At 43.0% G+C, this 27515-nt stretch overlaps 1 protein-coding gene and 1 pseudogene across 1 annotated transcript; both read left to right on the forward strand.

Moving 5' to 3' along the window:
• The window catches only part of LOC115142696 (DENN domain-containing protein 2D-like), a 33094-nt pseudogene extending 10040 nt beyond the window's left edge, over positions 1 to 23054 (forward strand).
• An 879-nt stretch (positions 23055 to 23933) lies between these two features.
• Positions 23934 to 26260, forward strand: tpgs1 (tubulin polyglutamylase complex subunit 1). The gene is given in 4 exon segments (XM_029682363.2): positions 23934 to 24263; positions 24266 to 24431; positions 24961 to 25120; positions 25577 to 26260. Coding segments are annotated over 4 exon segments (966 nt in total). The 5' UTR covers positions 23934 to 24109; the 3' UTR covers positions 26063 to 26260.
• The last annotated feature ends 1255 nt before the right edge of the window (positions 26261 to 27515 follow it).

A 27515-nucleotide genomic window follows, 5' to 3' on the forward strand; every position in this document is an offset into this window, starting at 1 on the left:
TGATGAGCGAGAGTAGGCATAATTATGTAACCACCACTTGTGAATGAAGAACAGGGTGGGTCATTCTATTATATTCATCTATTCTAAATATAATCTCAATGTTATATACTCTGACCTACTTGGAGTACACAGTGATTGTGTGCGTAAATTACAATTGCGAGAATACCAAGAGGAATGGATGCATTCATTAGCGTTGCTACAAAATCTGAATGAAAACTACTCCGATGGGGCCTCCAGAGTGGTGCGGTGTTCTAAGGCTGTGCCACTAGAGATTCTGGGTTCAAGTCCAGGCTCTGTCGCAGCCGGCTGTGACCGAGAGACCAATGGGGCGGTGCACAATTGGCCCAGCTTCATCCTCCAATCGCGGACTAGCGACTCCTGTGGCGGGCTGGGTGCAGTGCACGCTAACACGGTCACCAGGTTTACGGCGTTTCCTCCGACACATTGGTGCGGCTGGCCTCCGGGTTAAGTGGGCATTGTGTCAAGAAGCAGTACGGCTTGGTTGGGTTGTGTTTCGGAGGACGCACGGGAGTTGCAGCGACAAGACTGTAACTACTAATTGGATATCATGAAAAAGGGGTAAAAAAAAAAAGATTAAAGAACTAATCATGATGGCATCTGAGTATTCTTCTGAGCCTCAATCTGAACCTTTTCCTCTGAGTACTAAGCACAAAAATGTGCAGTTGATCAACGTGTTCTATTCTCTCTCTCTCTCTCTGCAGTGAGACATTCTCCTTCGTGTTGACAGAGGTCGACGGCAGTAGGAGGAATGGCTACTGCAGGAGGTTACTGGTAAATGATCCATGGTGTCATTCAGAGGACATGAGAATTACTCTCCGGTGTTTAGTTTCTCATGACATGATGTTGTTTCCTGCAGCCCAGTGGCAAAGGGGCACGGCCTCCAGAGGCCTATTGCATCATCAGCCAGGTGGCCTGCTTTGGACTCTTCTCCAAGGTGAGCGGGGAGGGGAGGGCATCATAATACGCACTCACATTATACACTGCTAAAAAAAATAAAGGGAACACTAAAATAACACATCCTAGATCTGAATGAATGAAATATTCTTATTAAATACTTTTTTCTTTACATAGTTTAATGTGCTGACAACAAAATCACACATTATCAATGGAAATCAAATTTATCAACCCATAGAGGTCTGGATTTGGAGTCACACACAAAATTAGTGGAAAACCACACTACAGGCTGATCCAACTTTGATGTAATGTCCTTAAAGCAAGTCAAAATGAGGCTCAGTAGTGTGTGTGGCCTCCACGTGCCTGTATGACCTCCCTACAATGCCTGGGCATGCTCCTGATGAGGTGGCGGATGGTCTCCTGAGGGATCTCCTCCCAGACCTGGACTAATGCATCCGCCTGGACAGTCTGTGGTGCAACGTGGCGTTGGTGGATGGAGCAAGACATGATGTCCCAGATGTGCTCAATTGGATTCAGGTCTGGGGAACGGGTGGGCCAGTCCATAGCATCAATGCCTTCCTCTTGCAGGAACTGCTGACACACTCCAGCCACATGAGGTCTAGCATTGTCTTGCATTAGGAGGAACCCAGGGCCAACCACACCAGCATATGGTCTCACAAGGGGTCTGAGGATCTCATCTCGGTACCTAATGGCAGTCAGGCAACCTCATGGAGGGCTGTGCGACCCCCCCCCCCCCAAAGAAATGCCACCCCACACCATGACTGACCCACCGCCAAACCGGTCATGCTGGAGGATGTTGCAGGCAGCAGAACGTTCTCCACGGTGTCTCCAGACTCTGTCACGTTTGTCACATGTGCTCAGTGTGAACCTGCTTTCATCTGAAGAGCACAGGGCGCCAGTGGCAAATTTGCCAATCTTGGTGTTCTCTGGCAAATGCCAAACGTCCTACACGGTATTGGGCTGTAAGCCCGGACGGAGTCATTGGTAATGAGTTTCTGTAAATTATTTTTGTAGCATTTCTATGTTGAACATTCAAGAAAAACGCAATGCATTTTGCACTATTTTCCATCCAATTCACTTTTTTTTGTTATAAATTGATTTGATATTTCTTGATTAAGTGCCTCCAAATGTTTTTCCTCTAACTTATTTTGTGCCACTATAGTACAGGTTTTTATTGCCATCTACCTGCGCTGTTATTTCTTATGTTTGCTTTTAGTCTTCTCTTTTGACCTAAACTGCTTTTGTTTTAATGAGTATTGTATTGAATGGCCTCAAAGTATATTTTGAAACTTAAGTACAATAAGAGGATCTACTGTGCCTATGTTGTGCAGAAAAGTCCATTTATGAAAGATTTTGTCTTGGTAAAGAACAAATTGTCATCCAGTATGCTATGATTAAATTTCCAATGCCCCTGTCCGCATGGAAATTCTGTAAGTTATGTGAAGGCCAATTAGATGATGGTCTGATTGCTTTCTGTCTCCTATTAATACTTCACTTTTAATGCCAGGAAAAAATGAGACAAGGAAGTAATGAAGACTGCTGGCTTGATTAAACCTCCATGTATATCTCACTAGGTCAGGGTTTTTCAGCCTCCATATATCCACTAGTTATAATGTATCCAGGATATTTGTTATCTCAAGTGCATGAGGGTGATTTCCTTTTCCATCCATTGAGGTACTTAACCATATTAGAATTTCCCCCCATAATAATAGATTAATTTGTTACTTGTGAGCTCAATAGATTATTATATATTTTCGAAGAAGTGTGAATCATCATTATTTGGCACCTACAGATTCATTTACCAGATCTATTTTTGGTCCAATAGCATATTTAAAAGAATCCATATTCCTTGCTCTGTTTGTCCAATTGTCCTAATATTCCACCCACTAAAACCTCCCCACATATCTAGGTATGTTGTCACTAAGACACAGCCATGGCATGATAAAAAAGAAGACATGTAGTACTGACAATCTAGAGTGAGAGAACCTGTAAAACCAACCTCTACCCACACATATTTTTGTTTTTATTCCAGGGTCGTTGCTCTATCACTTTGGCTGATTTACGCACAGGCCTATATCATTAGGATTGAGAATTTAAGGGTAGCGTATATACGGTTGGAGTCATTAACTCGTTTTTCAACCACTCCACACATTTCTTGTTCAAAAACTATAGTTTTGGAAAGTCGGTTAGGACATCTACAGTCGTGGCCAAAAGTTTTGAGAATGACACAAATGTACATTTTCACAGTCAGTCTGCTGCCTCAGTTTGTATGATGGCAATTTGCATATACTCCAAAATGTTATGAAGAGTGATCAGATGAATTGCAATTAATTGCAAAGTCCCTCTTTGCCAAATGAACGGAATCCCCCAAAACATTTCCACTGCATTTCAGCCTTGTCACAAAAGGACCATCTGACATCATGTCAGTGATTCTCTCGTTAACACAGGTGTGAGTGTTGACGAGGACAAGGCTGGAGATCATTCTGTCATGCGGATCGAGTTTGAATAACAGACTGGAAGCTTCAAAAGGAGGGTGGTGCTTGGAATCATTGTCCATCCTCTGTCAACCATGATTACCTGGAAGGAAACGCGTGCCGTCATCATTGCTTTGCACACAAAGGGCTTCACAGGCAAGGATATTGCTGCCAGTAAGATTGCACCTAAATCGACCATTTATCGGATCATCAAGAACTTCAAGGAGAGCGGTTCAATTGTTGTGAATAAGGCTTCAGGGCGCCCAAGAAAGTCCAGCAAGTGCCAGGACCGTCTCCTAAAGTTGATTCAGCTGCAGGATCGGGGCACCACCAGTACAGAGCTTGCTCAGGAATGGCAGCAGGCAGGTGTGAGTGCATCTGCACGCACAGTGACGCAAAAACATTTGGAGGATGGCCTGGTGTCAGGAAGGGCAGTAGTAAAGAAGCCACTTCTCTCCAGGAAAAACATCAGGAACAGACTGATATTCTGCAAAAGGTAGAGGGATTGGACTGCTGAGGACTGGGGTAAAGTCATTTTCTCTGATGAATCCCCTTTCCGATTGTTTGGGGCATCCGGAAAAAAGCTTGTCCGGAGAATACAAGGTGAGAGCTACCATTAGTCAGTCGTGTGTCATGCCAACAGTAAAGCATCCTGAGACCATTCATGTGTGGGGTTTCTTCTCAGCCAAGGGAGTGGGCTCACCCACAGTTTTGCCTAAACACAGCCATGAATAAAGAATGGTACCAACACATCCTCTGAGAGCAACTTCTCTCAACCATCCAGGAACAGTTTGACGAACAATGCCTTTTCCAGCATGATGGAGCACCTTGCCATAAGGCAAAAGTGATAACTAAGTGGCTCGGGGAACAAAACATTGATATTTTGGGTCCATGGCCAGGAAACTCCACAGGCCTTAATCCCATTGAGAACTTGTGGTTAATCCTCAAAAGGCGGGTGGACAAAAAAAAAACAGCAAATTCTGACAAACTCCAAGAATTGATTATGCAAGAATGGGCTGCCATCAGTCAGGATGTGGCCCAGAAGTTAATTGACAGCATGCCAGGGTGGATTGCAGAGGTCTTGAAAAAGAAGTTTCAACTCTGCAAATATTGACTTTGCATCAACGTCATGTAATTGTCAGTAAAATCCTTTGACACTTATGAAATGCTTGTAATTATACTTCAGTATTCCATAGTAACATATGACAAAAATATCTAGACACTGAAGCAGCAAACTTTGTGGAAATTAATATTTTGTGTCATTCTCAACTTTTGGCCATGACTGTACTTTGCATGACACAAGTCATTTTTCCAACAATTGTTTACAGATAGATTATTTCACTTTTCACTGTATCACAATTCCAGTGGGTCAGAAGTTTACATGCACTAAGTTGACTGTGCCTTTAAACAGCTTGGGAAATTCCAGAAAATGATGTCATGGCTTTAGAAGCTTCTGATAGGCTAATTAACATCATTTGAGTCAATTGGAGGTATACCTGTGGATGTATTTCAAGGCCAACATTCAAACTCCGTGCTTCTTTACTTGACATAATGGGAAAATCAAAAGACATCAGCCAAGACCTCAGAAAACAAATTGTCGACCTCCAAGTCTGGTTCATCCTTGGGAGCAATTTCCAAATGCCTGAAGGTACCACGTTCATCTGTACAAACAATAGTATGCAAGTATAAACACCATGGGACCACGCAGCTGTCATACCGCTCAGGAAGGAGACGCGTTCTGTCTCCTAGAGATGAACGTACCTTGGTGTGAAATGTGCAAATCAATCCCAGAACAACAGCAAAGGACCTTGTGAAGATGCTGGAGGAAATGGGTACAAAAGTTTCTATATCCAGTAAAAATGAGTCCTATATCGACAACCTGAAAGGCCGCTCAGCAAGGATGAAGCCACTGCTCCAAAACTGCCATTAAAACGCCAGACTACAGTTTGCAACTGCACATGGGGACAAAGTGCATACTTTTTGGAGAAATATCCTCTGGTCTGATGAAACAAAAATAGAACTGTTTGGCCATAATGACCATCGTTATGTTTGGAGGAAAAAGGGGGAGGATAGCAAGACGAAGACCACACCACCCCAACCGTGAAGCACAGGGGTGGCAACATATGGGGTTGCTTAGCTGCAGGAGGGACTGGTGCTCTTCACAAAATAGAATGCATTATGAGGGGAAATTGTGGATATATTGAAGCAACATCTCAAGACATCAGTCAGGAAGTTAAAGCTTGGTTGAAAATGGGTCTTCCAAATGGACAATAACCCCAAGCATACTTACAAATTTGTGGCAAAATGGCTTAAGGACAACAAAGTCAAGGTATTGGAGTGGTCATCACAAAGCCCTGACCTCAATCCTATAGAACATTTCTGGGCAGAACTGATAATGCGTGTGGGATCAAGGAGGCCTACAAACCTGACTCTGTTACACCAGCTCTGTTTGGAGGAATGGGCCAAAGTTCACAACTTATTGTGGAAGGCTATCCAAAATGTTTGACCCAAGTTAAACAATTTAAAGTCAGTGTGCTACCAAATACTAATTGAGTGTATGTAAACTTCTGACCCACTGGGAATGTGATGAAAGAAATTAAAGCTGAAATAAATCATTCTCTACTATTATTCTGACATTTCACATTCTTAAAATAAAGTGGTGATCCTAACTGACCTATGACAGGGAATTTTTACTAGGATCAAATGTCAGGAATTGTGAAACACTTTAGCCAAATACATTTAAACTCAGTTTATGTAAACTTTAGACTTCAGCGGTAGCTCATGTAAAAACACAATGCACTTCTCACTTAGAGAAGTGCTTCCATAAGCCAGTTATTGTGCTGGCTCTACCATTAACTTTAATCAGTTTAACCCAGTGTTAACCAATCCAGCAGCACACTAATATAGACAACAACCCTGTTGACAATAACCAATCCATCTGCCGGTGTGTATCGGAACAATATTCCGTTTACATTTTTAAGATCAATTTTTTAAATGGAAAAAATATGATGGCACATTGGGATCGTATAGCTTAAATTCTATTCGTTCCGGTTCACATCCCCAAAAAGCGCCGCTCTATAGAACCGCTTTTAAGTCCTAGTATACCCTGATTCTTACAATTGTGCCATATTATGTCAAACTCAAAAAAACAACCTTGGTTTTGCATTTTACTACCTGTGCAGACTTCATATTTAAATAAACAAACAAAAAAAAAGGAAAAAGGTCAGCCATACCCTCCTTAGTCTTCCCCTAGATCCAAACCTGATTTTAAGTCAAGTTCTATATTGCATAAGTTTAAAAAATTAATGAATCATACCCATTTCTCCTTCCCCTAAATCCGAACCTTATTCCACACGGTTCTGTCCACACGGTCCTGCACTGCATGAATCAAAATATTTAAACATTTAATACACATTGCACCACATTACAATAATGTATCAGGGACGATTTCAGCAGGAGGTAGCTATCGCTCACAGCCACGTTGTAATCTTCAAGTCCTTGAACTCTTGGTTGTTTATGTACAATTTATCGACCAGTAGACATTCTGCTTCTCTGCTCTGAGACTTGAAAGTGGGGTACAGGGCATGTCTTCTCTCCGCTATTGAATGGGGAAATTGTTCATTAACAGAGAATGGGGTGTTCTTCAGCTCCATGCCCTGTTGTAGCAAGGCAATCTTCACTGAGGGTTGTTCAACTGATGTCCTCATCCACCAGGGTGACTTCTAACCCTTACAGTAGATGATCTATGCTGCGGCAGGCAGGTAGAGTGGTGTGTCAGACGAAGAGAGAAACGGGCTGGTCTAGTAATGACATTCCCTACTACTTCATTAGGCCAAAATTCCAGGATGAGTCAAACTGTTTATGAACAACTATATTTAGAACCTGAGAGCCACTCTTCTACATACACTGACTAGTTGGGATAAGTGTAGATGAGTATAGCATTCATCTAAAGTCAGGTTGCAATACATTTACATAGGGCTGATGACACATTCTAAATGGTAGGCCTAATATGGAGGCTGGTCTACCCATAACAGAGCTTTACTACAGTATGATTGGTGCTAACAATTTATATAATTATAAATGTGTTTTTCAGATCTTTGATGAGGTGGAGAAGCGCAGGCAGATCTCCATGGCGATGATCTATCCATTCATGCAGAGCCTGAGGGAGGTGCCGTTCCCTGCTCCCGGAAACACTGTCAAGATCAAGAGCTTCATACCAGAGTCTGGAACAGAGGTATGGAGTATTTATTATGAATCCCCATTAGTTGCTGCCAAAGCAGCAGCTACTCTTCCTGGGGTCCAGCTAAATTAAGGCAGTTTATAAAATTTTCAAAACATTACAATACATTCACAGATTTCACAACACACTGTGTGCCCTCAGGCCCCTACTCCACCACTACCACACCTACAGTACTAAATCCACGTGTATGTATGTTATCGTGTGTGCCTGTGCCAATGTTTGTTGCTTCACAGTCCCTGCTGTTCCATAAGTTTTTTTTTGTTTTTGTGGTTTTTTAAAATGTCATTTTAATGCTTGCATCAGTTACTTGATGTGTAATAGTTCCATGTCGTCATGACTCTATGTAGTACTGTGTGCCTCCCATAGTCTGTTCTGGACTTGGGGACTGTGAAGAGACCTCTTGTGGCATGTCTTGTGGGGTATGCATGGATATCCGAGCTGTGTGCCAGTAGTTAAGACAGACAGCTTGGTGCTTTCAACATGTCAATACCTCTCATAAATAAAAGTAGTGATGAAGTCTATCTCTCTTCCACTTTCAGCCAGGGGAGATTGACATGCACATGAATAATATTAGCTCTCTGTGTACATCCAAGGGCCAGCCGGGCTGTCCTGTTCTGAGCCAATTGCAATCTTCCTAAGTCTTTTTTTTTTGTGGCACCTGACCACACGACTGAACAGTAGTCAAGGTGCGACAAAACTAGGGCCTGTAGGACCTGCCTTGTTGATAGTGTTGTTAAGAAGGCAGAGCAACGCTTTATTATGGACAGACTTCTCCCCATCTTCGCTATTACGGCATCAATATGTTTTGAAACATGACACTTTACAATCTAGGGTTACTCCAAGCAGGTTAGTCATCTCAACTTGCTCAATTTCCACATTATTTATTACAAGATTTAGTTGAGGTTTAGTGAGTGTTTTGTTCCAAATGCAATGCTTTTAGTTTTAGAAATATTTAGGGCTAACTCTACTCTGAAACTATATTTAGGGCTAACTCCACTCTGAAACTAACTGCAGCTTTTTGTTGAGTTTTGCAGTCAATTCGGTAGCTGACATTCATAGTGAGTCATTCGCATACATAGACACACTGGCTTTACTCAGTCAGTGGCATGTCGTTAGTAAAAATTGTAATAAAGCAAGGGGCCTAAACGTCTAAGCTGGGGAATTCCTGATTCTAACTGGATTATATTTGAGGCTACCATTAGCATATAATTAATGGGAGGGCACTGGGACTTGTGCCTGCATGTACGTTAGCTAGATTAGCTAACTAAAGTACTAGCCAGTTGGCTTCGAGGAAAGAAGAAAAATCTAATTAAATATCTGAAGTGATCGCTACATCATTTGGATACTGCTTTAAAGCATATCTGCAGCATTAGTAAAGATGTGATCAATACATGTTGATTATTTAATTCATGTGCTGTTTGTAACTACGCTGGTAGGTTGACTGACAACCTGATCCAGGTTGCAGGCACTGGTTACAGTTTGAAGCTTTTTCTTGAGTGAGCAGCTTGATGAAAGCCAGTCAGTATTTAGGTCACCCAGAAAATATACCTCTGTTGATTTCACACACATTATCCAGATACTGACTGTTAGCTCTTGGTTGTCTTCCAAATGGACAATGACCCCAAGCATACTTCCAAAGGTGTGGCAAATGGCTTAAGGACAACAAAGTCGAGGTATTGGCGTGGCCATCACAAAGCCCTGACCTCAATCCTATAGAACATTTATGTGCACAACTGAAGAAGCGTGTGAGCAAGGAGGCCTACAAACCTGACTCCGTTACACCAGCTCTGTCAGGAGAAATGAGCCAAAATTCATGCAACTTATTGTGGGAAGCTTGTGGAAGGCTACCCGACATGTTTGACCCAAGTTAAACAATTTAAAGGCAATGCTACCAAATACTAATAGTGTATGTAAACTTCTGACCCACTGGGAATGTGATGAATGAAATACAAGCTGAAATGAATAAATCATTCTCTACTATTATTCTGGCATTTCACATTCTTAAAATAAAGTGGTGATTTTCTGGGTTGCTTGATTGATAAGCGTCCCAGTAAAGCATTAAAAACAGAGGTAGAATTACTCATGTTATTTACATTGGAGCTGATAGTGCAGGGTGAACTGTATGAAGTGATCTTCCTACTATTGCACACCGCCTCAGTGCTAACAATGTAACTCTAACTCTGGCTTATATGCTCATGATTACTGCTTACATTAGCTGTAGGATGTATTTGACGCAATTAGGGATACATAAATTAAATGACTTGCATTGTGTTTGCCAATGCCCCTAAGATCATGCATTATGACGACTCATTGTCACAATGGTAGGGATTAATTGAGCTGGTCTTGGATCATTTACCAGTCATTGTTTCAACGCAGCCTTGAAATGCATGGACAGAGTCCAGGAGCCAAGATGATTTGGATGGACTCCGTCATTCCTGTAGAGTATCTTCTATTTCCAGAAGGTGTCAAAGTTATCAATAACAGGGGTATTTAACTCAATTCCTAGAGCATTGTGTGTCTTCTGTTTTTTGTTAATTCCTTTAAATTCATGGCCAATTAAAACCTAGTGAACCAGGTGAGGGGAGTTCCTAATTAATCAATAACCTTCATCGATCAATCGAGTACAGAGAAGGAGCAAAAACCCGCAGCCCTTGAGGACAGAGTTTGGAGACACACAAAGCCCTTGGCATCACGATGAGGATCAAGACCTTCATCCTAGAGTCCAACACTGAACGAGAGCTCTCAGATCTCCATCTCGCTCTCTCTCACTCTCTTTTCCTGAAGACCTTTTGTCTCTCTGTTCCTGGCCTGTGTGTCTCCAGGTCATCAGTTTGACAAGGCCGTTGGACTCGTGGTTGGAGCATGTGGATTTCCGGACACTGTTCCGCTGTCTCACAGACGAGGAGGTGCTGTGGGTGTTTGCCTCCACCGTTCTTGAACGACGAATCATCTTCATGGCTGACGAACTCAGGTACAGCACCAACCCTAATCCTAACGCCAAAAGGACATCACTGAGCCTGGGTTGTCTGGGAGAAGGGCAGGCCTGTTGTCTGCATGTTGAATGGGTGTAAACTTTGTACCTGCTTCCCCTCCTACAGTACCCTGTCCCAGGTGTTGCATGCGGTTGCGGCGCTGCTCTATCCGTTCACATGGCAACACACCTTCATCTCCATCGTTCCTTCAGTGCTGATTGATGTCGTCATGGCACCCACTCCCTACCTGCTTGGTGTGCAAAAGAACAAACTGGATGATGTCATTGACCAGAGTGACGTGAGTGTGTATGGCAGAGCGGAATGGGTTTTGTATACGTACTGTACACGTCGGCTTCAGAAAATACTATTTGATTAAATGTTTTGGGGACAAAGACGGATTTTTAAAGAAAGTTGAGGGCAGTTGCTGATTGGCTGTAAACAATGTTTTACTGTTATGTTTGGGATCAGGCATTCCTGTCTCTACACTGTGACTGACTGCAGATGGGAGAATATATATCCAGTGACACTCATTAAGCTACCACTAACACAATTACAGCCTATGGAAACCAGCCAGTGTGCGTATTATCTCCGACCTGAAGATTTTGTGTGTGTATTTCTGTCTTATAAACAGATGCTCATTGTAGATCTGACAGAGGGAGCAGAGAACACCTTCATCACTTGTGTAAGTATTGCATGCCCCATATTTCCCCTCAAGTTCACAAACAAAAGTACATAAATAAACTAAAACGCTTATCTCACAATCAGATTAGTAAACTAGCGTCACTACTCCCATGATTCTCATTTTGAAAGCCAACTTGATCGTGTGTGGTTCAGACCAGTTCAGTTCAAATGTTCTTCCCTGTCTGGCCGAATGTGTGTATACTCAGAAATACCAAAACATTCTCGCTGGTCTGTCAACAACCTCTCAGATTCCTCTGTCCTCTCTTTGGCACAGATAGGAGACGAGAGCACCATTCTACCAGAGAAACTACAGGAGGAGCTTCTCCAGGCCTTGTGTTGCAGGAAAGACAACTCCAGTGAGTGGACCCATTCTCCATTTTTTTCTGATGACTGACTAGAATTTTTACTCTTGTTTATAGGGCTTAAGAGGAGTCTGTAAACACAGTGACTCAGGCTTTCATTCGATTTGAGATAAGACGGACTCCATCAGCAACCAATCAAACCACATGAGGCAGAATCATAGTTTATAAAACCCAATGATAGAAGTGAGATCCTCTGTGCAGAATGAGCTAAATAATGAGGTGGATGTGCAAAGAAATGTTCTGGATGGTTGCTGTAATATGAACATAAACCTCTCTCATACCACACAGTATGAACTCTGGAATGTCCCAAGTTTATGCTAGTCTGAGTGTGTGTGGGAGGGTTGTGATGTTGGAGAAAATACTGTAGAAACATACACCCAAGGTTTGACCAGCGTCACGACCCTGGAAATTCTGTTCTGGATACTGTTGACGGTGCCTAAGTGGATTCAGACACAGATGCACTTCTGAAATCCCTCAGTGCTCACACACAAACCCAACCCCCATCCACACACATGCCAATCCACCATGTGTTGTGGTTGCCATACAGCTTAACAAAGTTGTCTTGGAGGCTTTCCAAACTATGATTGTGTCAACAACATACTGGCTATCTCAAAGAAGACGCCACTTAAAAACTGACAATCTTCTGTACACTTTGTGTCCAGCCTCAGAATATATGAGGGGTGTTGTCTGAGGCCTTTCAACCAGTGTTTGTAGACACCTCTTCAGCATCCTGACTGTATGATCTGTGTTCTCTGTACTCTGTGTTTTCTATCTAGCCTCGGAGGAGTTGAATAAGGTGGTCTCGGAGGCCTTCCTCTCCTTCTTTGTGAAGACTGTGGGTCACTTCCCCTCCCATGTTAAACGCAGAAGCGGCGGGCAGCCTGGAGTATTCCAGATCAACAGCTTCTGCAAGGCCTCCGAGCCGAAGGCCAGCCGCCAATTTGTCAAACGCTTCATCCAGACACAGATGTTTGACCTCTTCATCCAGGAAGTGGAGAGACAGCCCACACAGGAAGGTCTGGTTGCATCACTTTCTGAAACAATAGGATGGAATAGAATAGACTACAACTTGAATTTAATTTGGTTTATTTGGATAGGGACAAGTACAAACACATTGAATAAACAATGGTCCAGTGCATGTCTTTCTAAGGTTCTAATAGAAACAAAATAAATAAATGCATAATCACTAAATCACATATCACTACATTAACGCAATTATATTCACAAAGTAAATATCATACATGCAGTGAGCTCAAAGTATTTATTTATTTCCCCTTTTGTTTAACCTGGTAGTCAAGTTGAGAACAAGTTCTCATTTACAATTGCATCCTGGCCAAGATAATACAAAGCAGTTCGACACATACAACACAGAGTTAAACATGGAGTTAAACAAACAGTCAATAATACAATAGAAAAATAAGTCTGTATACAATGTGAGCAAGAGAGGTGAGATAAGGGAGGTAAAGGCAAAAAAAAGGCCATGGTGGTGAAGTAAATACAATATAGCAAGTAAAACACTGGAATAGTTGATTTGCAGTGGAAGAATGTGCAAAGTAGAGAGAAATAATGGTGCAAAGGAGCAAAATAAATACAGTAGGGAAAGAGGTAGTTTGAGCTAAATTATAGATGGGCTATGTACAGGTGCAGTAATCTGTGAGCTGCTCTGACAGCTGGTGCTTAAAGCTAGTGAGGGAGATAAGTGTTTCCAGTTTCAGAGATTTTTGTAGTTCGTTCCAGTCATTGGCAGCAGAGAACTGGAAGGAGAGGCGGCCAAAGGAAGAATTGGTTTTGGGGGTGACCAGAGAGATATACCTGCTGGAGCGCGTGCTACAGGTGGGTGCTGCTATGGTGACCAGTGAGCTGAGATGAGGGGGGACTTTACCTAGCAGGGTCTCGTAGATGACCTGGAGCCAGTGGGTTTGGCGACGAGTATGAAGCGAGGGCCAGCCAACGAGAGCGTACAGGTCGCAGTGGTGGGTAGTATATGGGGCTTTGGTGACAAAACAGATGGCACTGTGATAGACTGCATCCAATTTATTGAGTAGGGTATTGGAGGCTATTTTGTAATTGACATCGCTGAAGTCGAGGATTGGTAGGATGGTCAGTTTTACAAGGGTATGTTTGGCAGCATGAGTGAAAGATGCTTTGTTGCAAAATAGGAAGCCAATTCTAGATTTAACTTCGGATTGGAGATGTTTGATGTGAGTCTGGAAGGAGAGTTTACAGTCTAACCAGACACCTAGGTATTTGAAGTTGTCCACATATTCTAAGTCAGAGCCGTCCAGAGTAGTGATGTTGGACAGGCGGGCAGGTGCAGGCAGCGATCAGTTGAAGAGCATGCATTTAGTTTTACTTGTATTTAAGAGCAATTGGAGGCCACGGAAGGAGAGTTGTATGGCATTGAAGCTCACCTGGAGGGTTGATAATTCTCCAAAGAAGGGCCAGAAATATACAGAATGGTGTCATCTGCGTAGAGGTGGATCAGAGACACACCAGCAGCAAAAGCGACATCATTGATGTATACAGAGAAGAGAGTCTGTCCAAGAATTGAACCCTGTGGCACCCCCATAGAGACTGCCAGAGGCCCGGACAACAGACCCTCCGATTTGACACACTGAACTCTATCAGAGAAGTAGTTGGTGAACCAGGCGAGGCAATCATTTGAGAAACCAAGGCTGTCGAGTCTGCCGATGAGGATGTGTTGATTGACAGTCGAAAGCCTTGGCCAGGTCAATGAATACGGCTGCACAGTATTGTTTCTTATCGATGGCAGTTAAGATATTGTTTAGGACCTTGAGCGTGGCTGAGGTGCACCCATGACCAGCTCTGAAACCAGATTGCATAGCGGAGAAGGTCGGTAATCTGTTTGTTGACTTGGCTTTCGAAGACCTTAGAAAGGCAGGGTAGGATGGATATAGGTCTGTAGCAGTTAGTTTGGGTCAAGAGTGCCCCCCCCCCCTTTGAAGAGGGGGATGACCGCAGCTGCTTTCCAATCTTTGGGAATCTCAGACAACACGAGAGGTTGAACAGGCTAGTAATAGGGGTGGCAACAATTTCAGCAGATACCTTTAGAAAGAAAGGGTCCAGATTGTCTAGCCCGTCTGATTTGTAGGGGTCCAGATTTTGCAGCTCTTTCAGAACATCAGCTGACTGGATTTGGGAGAAGGAGAAATGGGGAAGGCTTGGGAGAGTTGCTGTGGGGGGTGCAGTGCTGTTGACCGGGGTAGGGGTAGCCAGGTGGAAAGCATGGCCAGCCGTAGAAAAATACTTGTTGAAATTCTCAATTATAGTGGATTTATCGGTAGTGACAGTGTTTCCTATCCTCAGTGCAGTGGGCAGCTGGGAGGAGGTATTCTTATTCTCAATGGCATCCATGTCTCAGAACTTTTTTGAATTTGTGTTGCAGAAAGCAAATTTCTGCTTGAAAAAGCTAGCCTTGGCTTTTCTAACTGCCTGTGTATATTGGTTTCTAGCTTCCCTGAGAAGTTGCATATCATGGGGGCTGTTCGATGCTAATGCAGAACGCCATAGGATGTTTTTGTGTTGGTTAAGGGCAGTCAGGTCTGGGGAGAAACAAGGGCTATATCTGTTCCTGGTTCTAAATTTCTTGAATGGGGCATGCTTATTTAAGATGGTGAGGAAGGCATTTTTTTTAAATAACCAGGCATCCTCTACTGACGGGATGAGATCAATATCCTTACAGGATACCCCGGCCAGGTCGATTAGAAAGGCCTGCTAGCTGAAGTGTTTCAGGGAGCGTTTAACAGTGTTGAGTGGAGGTCGTTTGACCGCTGACCCATTACTGATGCAGGCAGTGATCGCTGAGATCTTGGTTGAAAACAGCAGAGGTGTATTTAGAGAGCAAGTTGGTTAGGATGATATCTATGAGGGTGCCCGTGTTTATGGCTTTGGGGTGGTACCTGGTAGGTTCATTGATAATTTGTGTGAGATTGAGGGCATCAAGCTTAGATTGTAGCTGGCTGGGGTGTTAAGCATGTTCCAGTTTAGGTCGACTAGCAGCTCGAGCTCTGAAGATTGATGGGGGGCAATCAGTTCACATATGGTGTCCAGAGCACAGCTGGGGGCAGAGGGTGGTCTATAGCAGGCGGCAATGGTGAGAGACTTGTTTTTAGAGAGGTGGATTTTTAAAAGTAGAAGTTCAAATTGTTTGGGTACAGACCTGGATAGTATTGGGACAGTAACATGTTCCTTTTTTTGGCTCTGTACTCCAGCACTTTGGATTTGACTGAGGTTAAGTGCATACTGTTAGCTTGCATTTGAGTGTGTTTTCATCGATATTGGGTAAGCCGTTCAGAAATTACAGCACTTCTTTTACATGGTCCCCCCATTTTAGGGGACCAAAAGAATTGGATATGGATAGTCCTGAATTGGTCGTAAATAATGAGTGAGGAAGTTACAGACCCACAAATATAAACTCAGCAAAAAAAGAAATGTCCTGTTTTCAGGACCCTATCTTTCAAAGATAATCTGTAAAAATCCAAATAACTTCACACATCTTCATTGTAAAGGGTTTAAACACGGTTTCCCATGCTTGTCCAACGAACCATAAACAATTAATGAACATGTACCTGTGGAACGGTCGTTAAGGTCACAGTTATGAAAACTTAGGACACTAAAGAGGACTTTCTACTGACTCTGAAAAACACCAAAAGAAAGATGCCCAGTGTCCCTGCTAATCTGCGCGAACGTGCCTTAAGCACGCTGCAAGGAGGCATGAGGACTACAAATGTGGCCAGGGCAATAAATTGCAATGTCCGTACTGTGAGACGTTTAAGACCGAGCTACAGGTAGACAGTTACCCCACATCATTTGAGTCAATTGGAGGTGTACCTGTGGATGTAATTCAAGGCCTACCTTCAAACGCAGTGCCTCTTTGCTTGACGACATGGGAAAATCAAAAGAAATGAGCCAAGACCTCAGGAAACAAATTGTAAACCTCCAAGTCTGGTTCATCCTTGTGAGCAATTTCCAACCGCCTGAAGGTACCACGTTCATCTGTACAAACAATAGTACGTAAGTATAAACACCATGGGACCATGCAGCCGTCATACCGCTCAGGAAGTAGACGTGTTCTGTCTCCTAGAGATGAACGTACTTTAGTACGAAAAGTGCAAATCAATCCCAGAACAACAGCAAAGAACCTTGTGAAGATGCTGGAGGAAACGGGTACAAAAGTATCTATATCCACAGTAAAACGAGTCCTATATTTTATTTATCCGTTATTTTACCAGGTAAGTTGACTGAGAACACGTTCTCATTTGCAGCAACGACCTGGGGAATAGTTACAGGGAAGAGGAGGGGGATGAATGAGCCAATTGTAAACTGGGGATTATTAGGTGACTGTGATGGTTTGAGTGCCAGATTGGGAATTTAGCCAGGACACCGGGGTTAACACCCCTACTCTTACAATAAGTGCCATGGGATCTTTAATGACCTCAGAGAGTCAGGACACCCATTTAACGTCTCATCCGAAAGACTGCACCCTACACAGGGCAGTGTCAATCACTGCCCTGGGGCATTGAGATTTTTTTAGACCAGAGGAAAGATTGCCTCCTCCTGGCCCTCCAACACCACTTCCAGGAGCATCTGGTCTCCCATCCAGGGACTGACTAGTGCCAACCCTGCTTAGCTTCAGAAGCAAGTCAGCAGTGGTATGCAGGGTGGTATGCTGCTGGAAAATGTATATCAACATGATCTGAAAGGCCGCTCAGCAAGGAAGAAGCCACTGCTCCAAAACCGCCATAAAAAAGCCAGACTATGGTTTGCAACTGGACATTTGGAGAAATGTCCTCTGGTCTGATGAAACAAAAATAGAACTGTTTGGCCATAATGACCATTGTTATGTTTGGAGGAAAAAGGGGGAGATTTGCAAGCCCGAAGAACCATCCCAACCGTGAAGCACGGGGGTGGCACTTCACAAAATAGATGGCATCATGAGGTAGGGAAATTATGTGGATATATTGAAGCAACATCTCAAGACAACAGTCAGGAAGTTAAAGCTTGGTCGCAAATAGGTCTTCCAAATGGACATTGACCCCAAGCATACTTCCAAAGGTGTGGCAAAATGGCTTAAGGACAACAAAGTCAAGGTATTGGAGTGGCCATCACAAAGCCCTTACCTTAATCCTATAGAACATTTGTGGGCAGATCTAAATAAGTGTGCGCGAGCAAGGAGGCCTACAAACCTGACTCTGTTACACCAGCTCTGTCAGGAGGAATGGGCCAAAATTCACCCAACTTATTCTGGGAAGCTTGTGAAAGGCTACCTGAAACGTTTGACCCAAGTTAAACCATTTAAAGGCAGTGCTACCAAATGCTAATTGAGTGTATGTAAACTTCTGACCCACTGGGAATGTGATGAAATGAATAAATAATTCTCTCATTCTGACATTTAACATTATTAAAATTAAGTGGTGATCCTAACTGACCTAAGACGGGGAATTTTTACTAAGATTAAATGTCAGGAATTGTGAAACTGAACTGAATTTAAATGTATTTGGTTAAGGTGTATGTAAACTTCCAACTTCAAGTGTGTGTAAACATACCCACCCACCTCTATTAGGCCTATGTATGACAGTGATTGCACTGGTGGAGCTGTAGCAACAAGTTTTCGGTATTTATTTTTTATGTATTCAAATGTTAAATAGTTTGTTCTGATAGTGTTCCATGCATGTGCTCCTCTGTAGGAGAAAGAATGGCCTATAGAAGCTTTATACAGAGCAGGGGTCTCCAACAGTTTGATCGTGAGCTACCAGTAGCTAGCAGCCCACCTATGAGTACCTCGCCAAACAATTCTGAAAGTACATGCAATTTTGACTTCTGGGCCATAAACGAATCTCACAATTATCAGACACCGCACGCTCCCAGCTAATATGTAATCAACGCAACATTATCCCACCCCTGGTTAGCCACTATTGGCTTAAAAGGCCAACCTTAACACAATATCTGCCAATTAATTTCCAGCAATATTGCCCCTGTTTGTGTGGCGTGTGCATTTGTCTATCACTTTGTGTGTGGCCAGTTGATGTGATAACTGTCTTGTGGGTTGACAGAAATACTTTCCCCAAAACCTCAATTAACATTTAACTGCAAAGTAGGCTTACTTGGTAGAAATATATCAAGAGTAAGTATACAGTCGTGGCCAAAAGTTTTGGGAATGACACAAATATTAATTTTCACAAAGTTTGCTGCTTCAGTGACTAGATATTTTTGTCAGATGTTACTATGGAATACTGAAGTATAATTACAAGCATTTCATACGTGTCAAAGGATTTTACTGACAATTACATGAAGTTGATGCAAGGAGTCAATATTTGCAGTGTTGACCCTTCTTTTTCAAGACCTGCAATCCGCCCTGGCATGCTGTCAATTAACTTCTGGGCCACATCCTGACTGATGGCAGCCCATTCTTGCATAATCAATGCTTGGAGTTTGTCAGAATTTGTGGGTTTTTGTTTGTCCACCTGCCTCTTGAGGATTGACCATAAATTCTTAATGGGATTAAGGTCTGTGGAATTTCCTGGTCATGGACCCAAAATATAGATGTTTTGTTCCCAGAGCCACTTAGTTATCACTTTTGCCTTATGGCAAGGTGCTCCATCATGCTGGAAAAGGCATTGTTCATCACCAAACTGTTCCTGGATGGTTGGGAGAAGTTGCTCTCGGAGGATGTGTTGGTACCATTCTTTATTCATGGGTGTGTTCTTAGGCAAAATTGTGAGTGAGCCCACTCCCTTGGCTGAGAAGAAACCCCACACATGAATGGTCTCAGGATGCTTTACTGTTGGCATGACACAGGACTGACTAATGGTAGCTCTCACCTTGTCTTCTCCAGACAAGCTTTTTTCCGGATGCCCCAAACAATCAGGAAAGGGGGATTCATCAGAGAAAATGACTTTACCCCAGTCCTCAGCAGTCCAATCCCTCTACCTTTTGCAGAATATCAGTCTGTTCCTGATGTTTTTCCTGGAGAGAGAGAAGTGGCTTCTTTGCTGCCCTTCTTGACACCAGGCCATCCTCCAAAAGTTTTTGCGTCACTGTGCGTGCAGATGCACTCACACCTGCCTGCTGCCATTCCTGAGCAAGCTCTGTACTGGTGGTGCCCCGATCCTGCAGCTGAATCAACTTTAGGAGACGGTCCTGGCACTTGCTGGACTTTCTTGGGGGCCCTGAAGCCTTCTTCACAACAATTGAACTGCTCTCCTTGAAGTTCTTGATTATCCGATAAATGGTTGATTTTGGTGCAATCTTACTGGCAGCAATATCCTTGCCTGTGAAGCCTTTTGTGCAAAGCAATGCTGCCGGCATGCGTTTCCTTCCCGGTAACCATGGTTGACAGAGGATGAACAATGATTCCAAGCACCACCCTCCTTTTGAAGCTTCCAGTCTGTTATTCAAACTCAATCCGCATGACCGAGTGATCTCCAGCCTTGTCCTCGTCAACACTCACACCTGTGTTAACGAGAGAATCACTGACATGATGTCAGCTGGTCCTTTTGTGGCTGAAATGCAGTGGAAATGTTTTGGGGGATTCGGTTCATTTGCATGGCAAAGAGGGACTTTGCAATTAATTGCAATTCATCTGATCACTCTTCATAACATTCTGGAGTATATGCAAATTGCCATCATACAAACTGAGGCAGCAGACTTTATGAAAATGTATATTTGTGTCATTCTCAAAACTTTTGGCCACGACTGTAGAATTTGTCTAACGTTATTTGTTATCTTTGCCATGAAATGAGAAGCAGCAGATCTGAAACCTCACTAGACCTGCACATTCCTCATTCACTAGATGCACAATTAAAGGGTTATTACACTGAAATCAGTTTCAGTTCATCAATTCCAATTTCTTTGTTTCTCTATGAACAACTGTAAAAACTAATTAGGAGTGAAAAACGACAATCTAAAACCAGAAAATATTTAACTGAACATAATTTGTGAAAATATAAAACAAAATTTGTGGGGTTAATTCACAGATTTAAGAGGGCACACCCTTAGTAGTTTATGAATCAGTATTTTAAAAGGTACACTACATGACTGAAAGTTTGGACACCTGCTATTCGGACATTTCATTCCAAAATCATGGGCGTTTAATATGGACTTGGTCCCCCCCCTTTGCTGCAATAACAGCCTCCACTCTTCTGGGAAGGCTTTTCACTAGATGTTGGGAAATTGCTGCGAGGACTTGCTTCCATTCAGACACAAGCGTTAATGAGGTTGGGTGATTAGGCCTGGCTCGCAGTCGGCGTTCCAATTTATCCCAAAGGTGTTCGACGGAGTTGAGGTCAAGGCTCTTTACAGGCCAGTCAATTTCTACCACACCGATCTCGACAAACCATTTTCTTTATGGACCTTGCTTTGTGCGCAGGGGCATTGTTATGCTGAAACAGGAAAGGGCCTTCCCCAAATTGTTGCCACAAAGTTAGAAGCACAGAATAATCTAGAATGTAATTTTATGCTGTAGCATTAATATTTCCCTTCACTGGAACTAAGGGGCCTAGCTCGAACCACAAAAAACAGCCCTAGACTATAATTAATCCACCAAACTTTACAGTTGGCACTATGCATTGGCTGGTACTGTTCTCCTGGCATCCGCCAAACCCAGATTCATCTGTCCGACTGCCAAGTGGCGAAGCGAGAATCATCACTCGAACGCATTTCCACTGCTCCAGAGTCCAATGGCGGCGAGCTTTACACCACTCCAGCCGACATTTGGTATTGCGCATGGTGATCTTCGGTTTGTGTGTGGCTACTCGGCCATGGAAACCCATTTCATTAAGCTCCTGACGCACAGTTCATGCGCTGACGTTGCTTCCAGAGGCAGTTTGGAACTCTGTAGTGAGTGTTGCTTCAGCCCTCGGCGGTCTCATTCTGTGAACTTGTGTAGCCTACCACTTCGTGGCTGAGCCATTGTTGCTCCTAGACATTTCCGCTTCACAATAACCGCACTTACAGTTGACCTGGGCAGCTCTAGCTGACTTGTTGGAAAGGTGGAATCCTATAACAGGGCCACATGGAAAGTCTCTGAGCTCTTCAGTGAGGCCATTCTTCTGCCAATGTTTGTTTATGGAGATTGCATGGCTGTGTGCTCTTTTTAAATTTATTTTTTAATACACCTGTCAGCAATGGGTGTGGCTTAAATATCCAAATCCACTCATTTGAAGTGGTGTCCACATACTTTTGTGTATATTGACAGAAAATATAGTGCACTACTTTCTCTTGTACACTAAGGCCCGGGGAAGAGTTGTAAAAGAGGAGATTAGAAGAATGTGCCTATTTGAAAGCTAGGAAAAAATAAGTAGCTCGGGACATGTTTTAATTTTTTTTAGAACCTCTCAAGACCATTGACATTTAAACACAAGCTTCACATGTGCAAATCTGATTTTAAGTGTTCAAAGCTCAGTACATTACTTTTTCAAGATGTGACCGTGATGGCACTGTATAAGCTTTTGGTCCAGGATTTTCAAAGCATTGGAACAGTGACTCTCTCTAGGGGTTTCGGCACTGTTGCAAGCCACCGAGTCCAGATGTTCTGTCAGTTGTTTAGAGACATCAGCACAGGTTTTACCAGACACATGGACAAGTGTAATTGGTCTACATTTGAAGGCTGGCACTTGGGCAGATCTATGGTAGATCATTGATGTACAACAAACAGATTTGGTCCAAGCACTGACCAAAGCTGGAGGAAGATGTGTGGTTAACAACAAAAAATAACTTTTTCATAGGAGCATATTCACTTACCAAGATTCACTTACCTAGCAATTAATAATTTTGTTTTTCCCTTTTTTTTTGTAGGATTCTTCCACCAAAAAATTGCAGAGTACCAACAAAGTAAGAAGAAAGAGAAGGCAAAGAGAGGCTGGGTGAGAGGACTTGTGGTGTAAATGTAGGCGTCCTCAGACAAATTGATTCTGATCATGTGTACATTTGTGATGCTGGATAAGGGTGACGCTACAGGACGTTGCTCCTGTCTGTGGAGCGAAGATGGTGACAATCTAAGTCTGCAGTATTTTCTCTTGCCTGTAGAAATTGTAGGCTACTCCTGTGTCATGTTGAATGAATGTGTGCTAAAGATGAAGAAACACAAACATGTTTTTGTCAATGTTTCTACGTTTATTGAAGGATGTGTTACTTCTGTTGTGATGACTTGGCAAAAGGTTTATTTATTGCACTTTTGTGCTACAAGATGCTCTTACTTATATATGCTCTTATAACTATACATACCTATGAGTATTTGAAATATTTTGTGTTTATGCCTACTGAGTGCCTTATAAATTGTTATTTTGTTTATTTAAGCTGTGGGTATGAATGTGGAAGTTAGGATGTGAATAAGCACTTTTAAAAAATTGTGAATAAAAGTTGGACCAATGATGTTTTAACATGACTTTTAAGTTAGCATTCAGGAGATTGGTGTATATATTAGGATTCCCGTTAGCCACTGCAAAAGCATCAACTACTCTTCCTGGGGTCCACATGAAACATGACATAATACATAGTACAGAACATTATTAGTCAAGGACTGAAATACATGCATTTAAAATGTCACACAGCCTACATATCAGTACATACACACAAACTAGGTCTAATACATGGTACAATGAAAATTACAATTCAATATATATATATATGAAATGGCTTTCTCTTCACAGTCCCCTTTGTGCAGTAAGGTGTTATTTTATGTTTATTTAAACTGGTTGTCTTGGTAGCTTGAGTTACGTAGGGTGGCAGAGTTCCATGTAGTCATGGCTCTATTTAATATTGTGCTTTTCCCAGCCTCTCTTCTGGACCTGGGGACTGTGAAAAGCTGCCTCTGGTTGCATGTCTTGTGTCCGAACTGTGTGCCAACTGCTTGAACAGACAGTTCCCTTCAACACATCAATACCTTGCACAAAAATCAATAGTGATGCAGTAAACTTTGAGCCAGGAGAGACTTACATGCTTGTTACTGACACTTCCCCTCTGTATACATTCTAAGTGCGATACGTGCTGCGTTGTTCTGGACCAAGTACAATTTACCAATGGGTTTTTGTTTCTTTGCCGCACGTGACCATACAGTAGTCCAGGTGCGACAAAACTAGGGCCTGTACGACCTGTCTGGTCGACTGAGATGTTAAGCAGACAGAGCAACGCTACATGGCCAGACCTCTTCCCATTTTAGCAACCATTGAGATGATCTTTGACACTCACACATCACATCCGGGGTATGAAATAGCGTCCCTAGCAACCAGTGCCAGAGAGCGAGAGACAAATCAATAACTTGTTGAGTTTTTATCTATCGTCACGATTAAGCACACATTTTACATTCAAGGCGATTTTACATTGCTGCGGTGTGCAGTGGAGCAGGATGAGCATCCACAACGATTACGTTTTCCAAACGGAGCTGTCCTGAGGAACGAATTACTTCCGTTACTACCTAGAACGGCTATGGCGGAGAAACGTCGGTCCGGGGGAACTTCGGGGATGTCCGAATCCAAACCAACCAAGACCGACACCGAGCGGGAGTTCCTATCGCAGGCGGGAGTCGGGGAGTTACTCCGAGGGGCTCTGCTAAAGATGGTAGAGGCCAGGTCGGAGGACCCAATGGGTTTTTGGCAGACCATTTCTGTAATCAGGCCTCCGAGGCTGAGAATGGGACTGGTGGATGCTGCAGCGATGGAGATTTGCTAAACCTCGGCGCAGGCGCACACGAGCAGCAACAGCTGAGCCGAGCCCTATGGCACCTGCGTCTAGCGCATCACTCTCAGAGGTAAACCAGAAAGAACATGCATTTTGCGACTGCCAAGCTCAAGTCTATGTTTTCGTTTTATCTCACAATGAAATAACACAACCCACTGTGCAAAAACGGGTTCAATCAACCGTGTTTCCATGTGATGTTAATAAAAAAAATATGTGGTGTTGAATCAACGTGGAAAACTGATTGGATTTGCAAAAGTCATATTTTTTTACTTAACTTTTTAACCTAAATCCAATGACCAGGTGACATTTTTGGTTGAATTAAGTTAGTTGACAACTGCTCAACCAAATGTTAATCATAACTAGACGTTGAACTGATGTCTGTTCCCAGTGGAAATGATCCATGTGTGCCTGTGCTAGTGTACCAGTGGAGGCTGCTAAGGGGAGGACAGCTCATGATAATGGCTGGAACGGCGCCAAGGGAATAGCATCAAACACATGGAAACCATGGAAACCATGTATTTGGCATCATTCAACCGCTCCGGCCGTTACCACGAGCCCGTCCTCCTGTGATGTGTATGTCCACGTGTGTATGTCTTCAGATCTGCCTTCAGTAACAACGTCCGTGTGGCCTACGACCTGCTAACACAGACAGGGCCCCAGCGGCGAGGAGCAGTGGGTCCCAGTGGCCCTGCTGGTCAATGCAGCTCTAACAGCCCAGGTGGGGGGGTCAGGGGCCGCCTCTACACACACACCCTCCAGGTAGGGTATACAATTGACAAGTCATACTGTAAACACTGCTGGTTTCAGAAACCATTCATTTCCATTGTGCCCTTGAGCAAGGCACTTAGATCAGCGTTATAGCGTGATTGACATTTAAGATCATTTTTGATTAAGCTGACAGATGCAGCATTTACCGTGAATGTGGTCTCCATGAACGAGGAAACATTGCCTTTTAAGTTTCACTGTAAAGTCTACACCTGTTGTATTCAGTGCATGTGACTATAAATAAATATGATATATATTATATATATGGTGCATAGCCGAAAAGGGGAGATAGGAAAGAATCTAGCCCTTAACCTCTTCAGCTAACCCTGTGTGGTCTTCTCAAGTGCTGTGTTTGTGTGTTGTCTGAGGTATTTGGGAGCAGAGTAAAATACCAATTTCTGTTGTAGATGGACATCTAAGTATTTTGTTCTGCTATATTCTACTCTAAAGTGTCTCTGCAGCGAGGGAGGCGTCCCCATCTCCACTTCAGCCCCTCTGCTACGCCGGCTCCACTGCCAGGACCATGAGGCCGTGCCCTACGACATCTTCAGGCACGGTGTGCTGACGTGTGCTGTGTTTTCTGACTACATCCGGCGGGCGCAGAGGCTGTACGCGGAGGTCTGCGGCCCAGCTGAGGGGCCTGCTGGTCGGACACTATGTCTGGCTGTGCTGGGCACCCTCCATGAAGCCCTGGAGACCTCCCGGTCTGATGGTGGCTCCTCAGATGCTAACCACTACTCTAATGCTAACGCTAAGGCCAATCCCTACCTAGAGGCTAAGGTTAGCCGCTACCTGGAGGCGAGTGCTAAGATCTCACCCGGTAAGCTGGCCCAGGCTATGGCTGGAGCGGAGCCAGCCGGGGGAAACATGGACGCCAAGGAGTTTGAGGACGCTGCGGCAGAGCTCTTTATCGCTCGAGTAAGAGTTGTGTGTTAGCTGCTGGTGTATTCTCGTTCCTATAATGTCTGCACTGTTCCTTGTAATGTAGTGTCAGATCCTAGTATGAGATGTGTGTATGACTTTCCTCGTTCTTATGAAGCACCTGAAGAACATATAGCATGGCTAAATATATACTGTATAATATAGTACGATCATGTAAATATGATTCAAATACCAATAAATGTCAGACCTGGATTTTGCTTATTCATGCTTTAATTTATAATGTAATGAAAACATCTGTTATAAGTAGGGCTATCGCGGTCATTACATTTTGTCACCCGGGGATTGTCAATCAAATAACTGTCGGTCTCACGGTAATTGACCATTAATTAACAAACCCATTTAGCATCTCATGGCTTTCACCCAGAGCCTACAAGCCACTGAATCAGACCTCTGGGACATCTACATTTAAAAAATATAAGAAATCCATGTAATTTAGCCTACACCATTACAATAAATCCATAAATAATTTTAGGCTGGTCTAAAGAAACATGATATGAAGAAAAATGTAGTCTATTTTGTAACAGAACGGCATACTCGGAGTTGTGTGTTACACTAGTTCATTTAGCAGACAGCAATTGCTTATACGTCCGTGGAATTATTTTATAGTATGAAGAATACAATTGAACATAGCTGAATAAAATAAAGGATATTTTCTCCAATTTGAGGGAGTGCGCACATGCGGCTATTCTGTGTTGAGCTGTTAACAAAGAAACGTGTACTCCTACAGTGCATTCGTTAAGTATTCAGACCCCCTGACTTTCCACATTTTGTTACGTTACAGCCTTATTCTAAAATGGATTAAAACATGTTCCTCATCAATCTACACACAATACCCCATAATGACAAATCTAAAACAGGTTTTTAGAAATGTTTGATCATTTATTTTAAAAAAAACTAAAACATCTAATACATTTACATAAGTATTCAGACCCTTTACTCAGTACTTTGTTGAAGCACTTTTGGCAGCGATTACAGCTTTGAGACTTATTGGGTATGACGCTACAAGCGTGGAACACCTGCATTTGGGTGTTTCTTCTCTGAAGATCCTCTCAAGCTCTGTCAGGTTCAAATCAAATCAAATTTTATTTGTCACATACACATGGTTAGCAGATGTTAGTGCGAGTGTAGCGAAATGCTTGTGCTTCTAGTTCCGACAATGCAGTGATAACCAACAAGTAATCTAACTAACAATTCCAAAACTACTGTCTTATACACAGTGTAAGGGGATAAAGAATATGTACATAAGGATATATGAATGAGTGATGGTACAGAGCAGCATACAGTAGATGGTATCGAGTACAGTATATACATATGAGATGAGTATGTAGACAAAGTAAACAAAGTGGCATAGTTAAAGTGGCTAGTGATACATGTATTACATAAGGATGCAGTCGATGATGTAGAGTACAGTATATACGTATGCATATGAGATGAATAATGTAGGGTA

This window comes from Oncorhynchus nerka, linkage group LG2, assembly GCF_034236695.1.
Source record: "Oncorhynchus nerka isolate Pitt River linkage group LG2, Oner_Uvic_2.0, whole genome shotgun sequence".
NCBI classification, from domain to species: Eukaryota; Metazoa; Chordata; class Actinopteri; order Salmoniformes; family Salmonidae; genus Oncorhynchus; species Oncorhynchus nerka.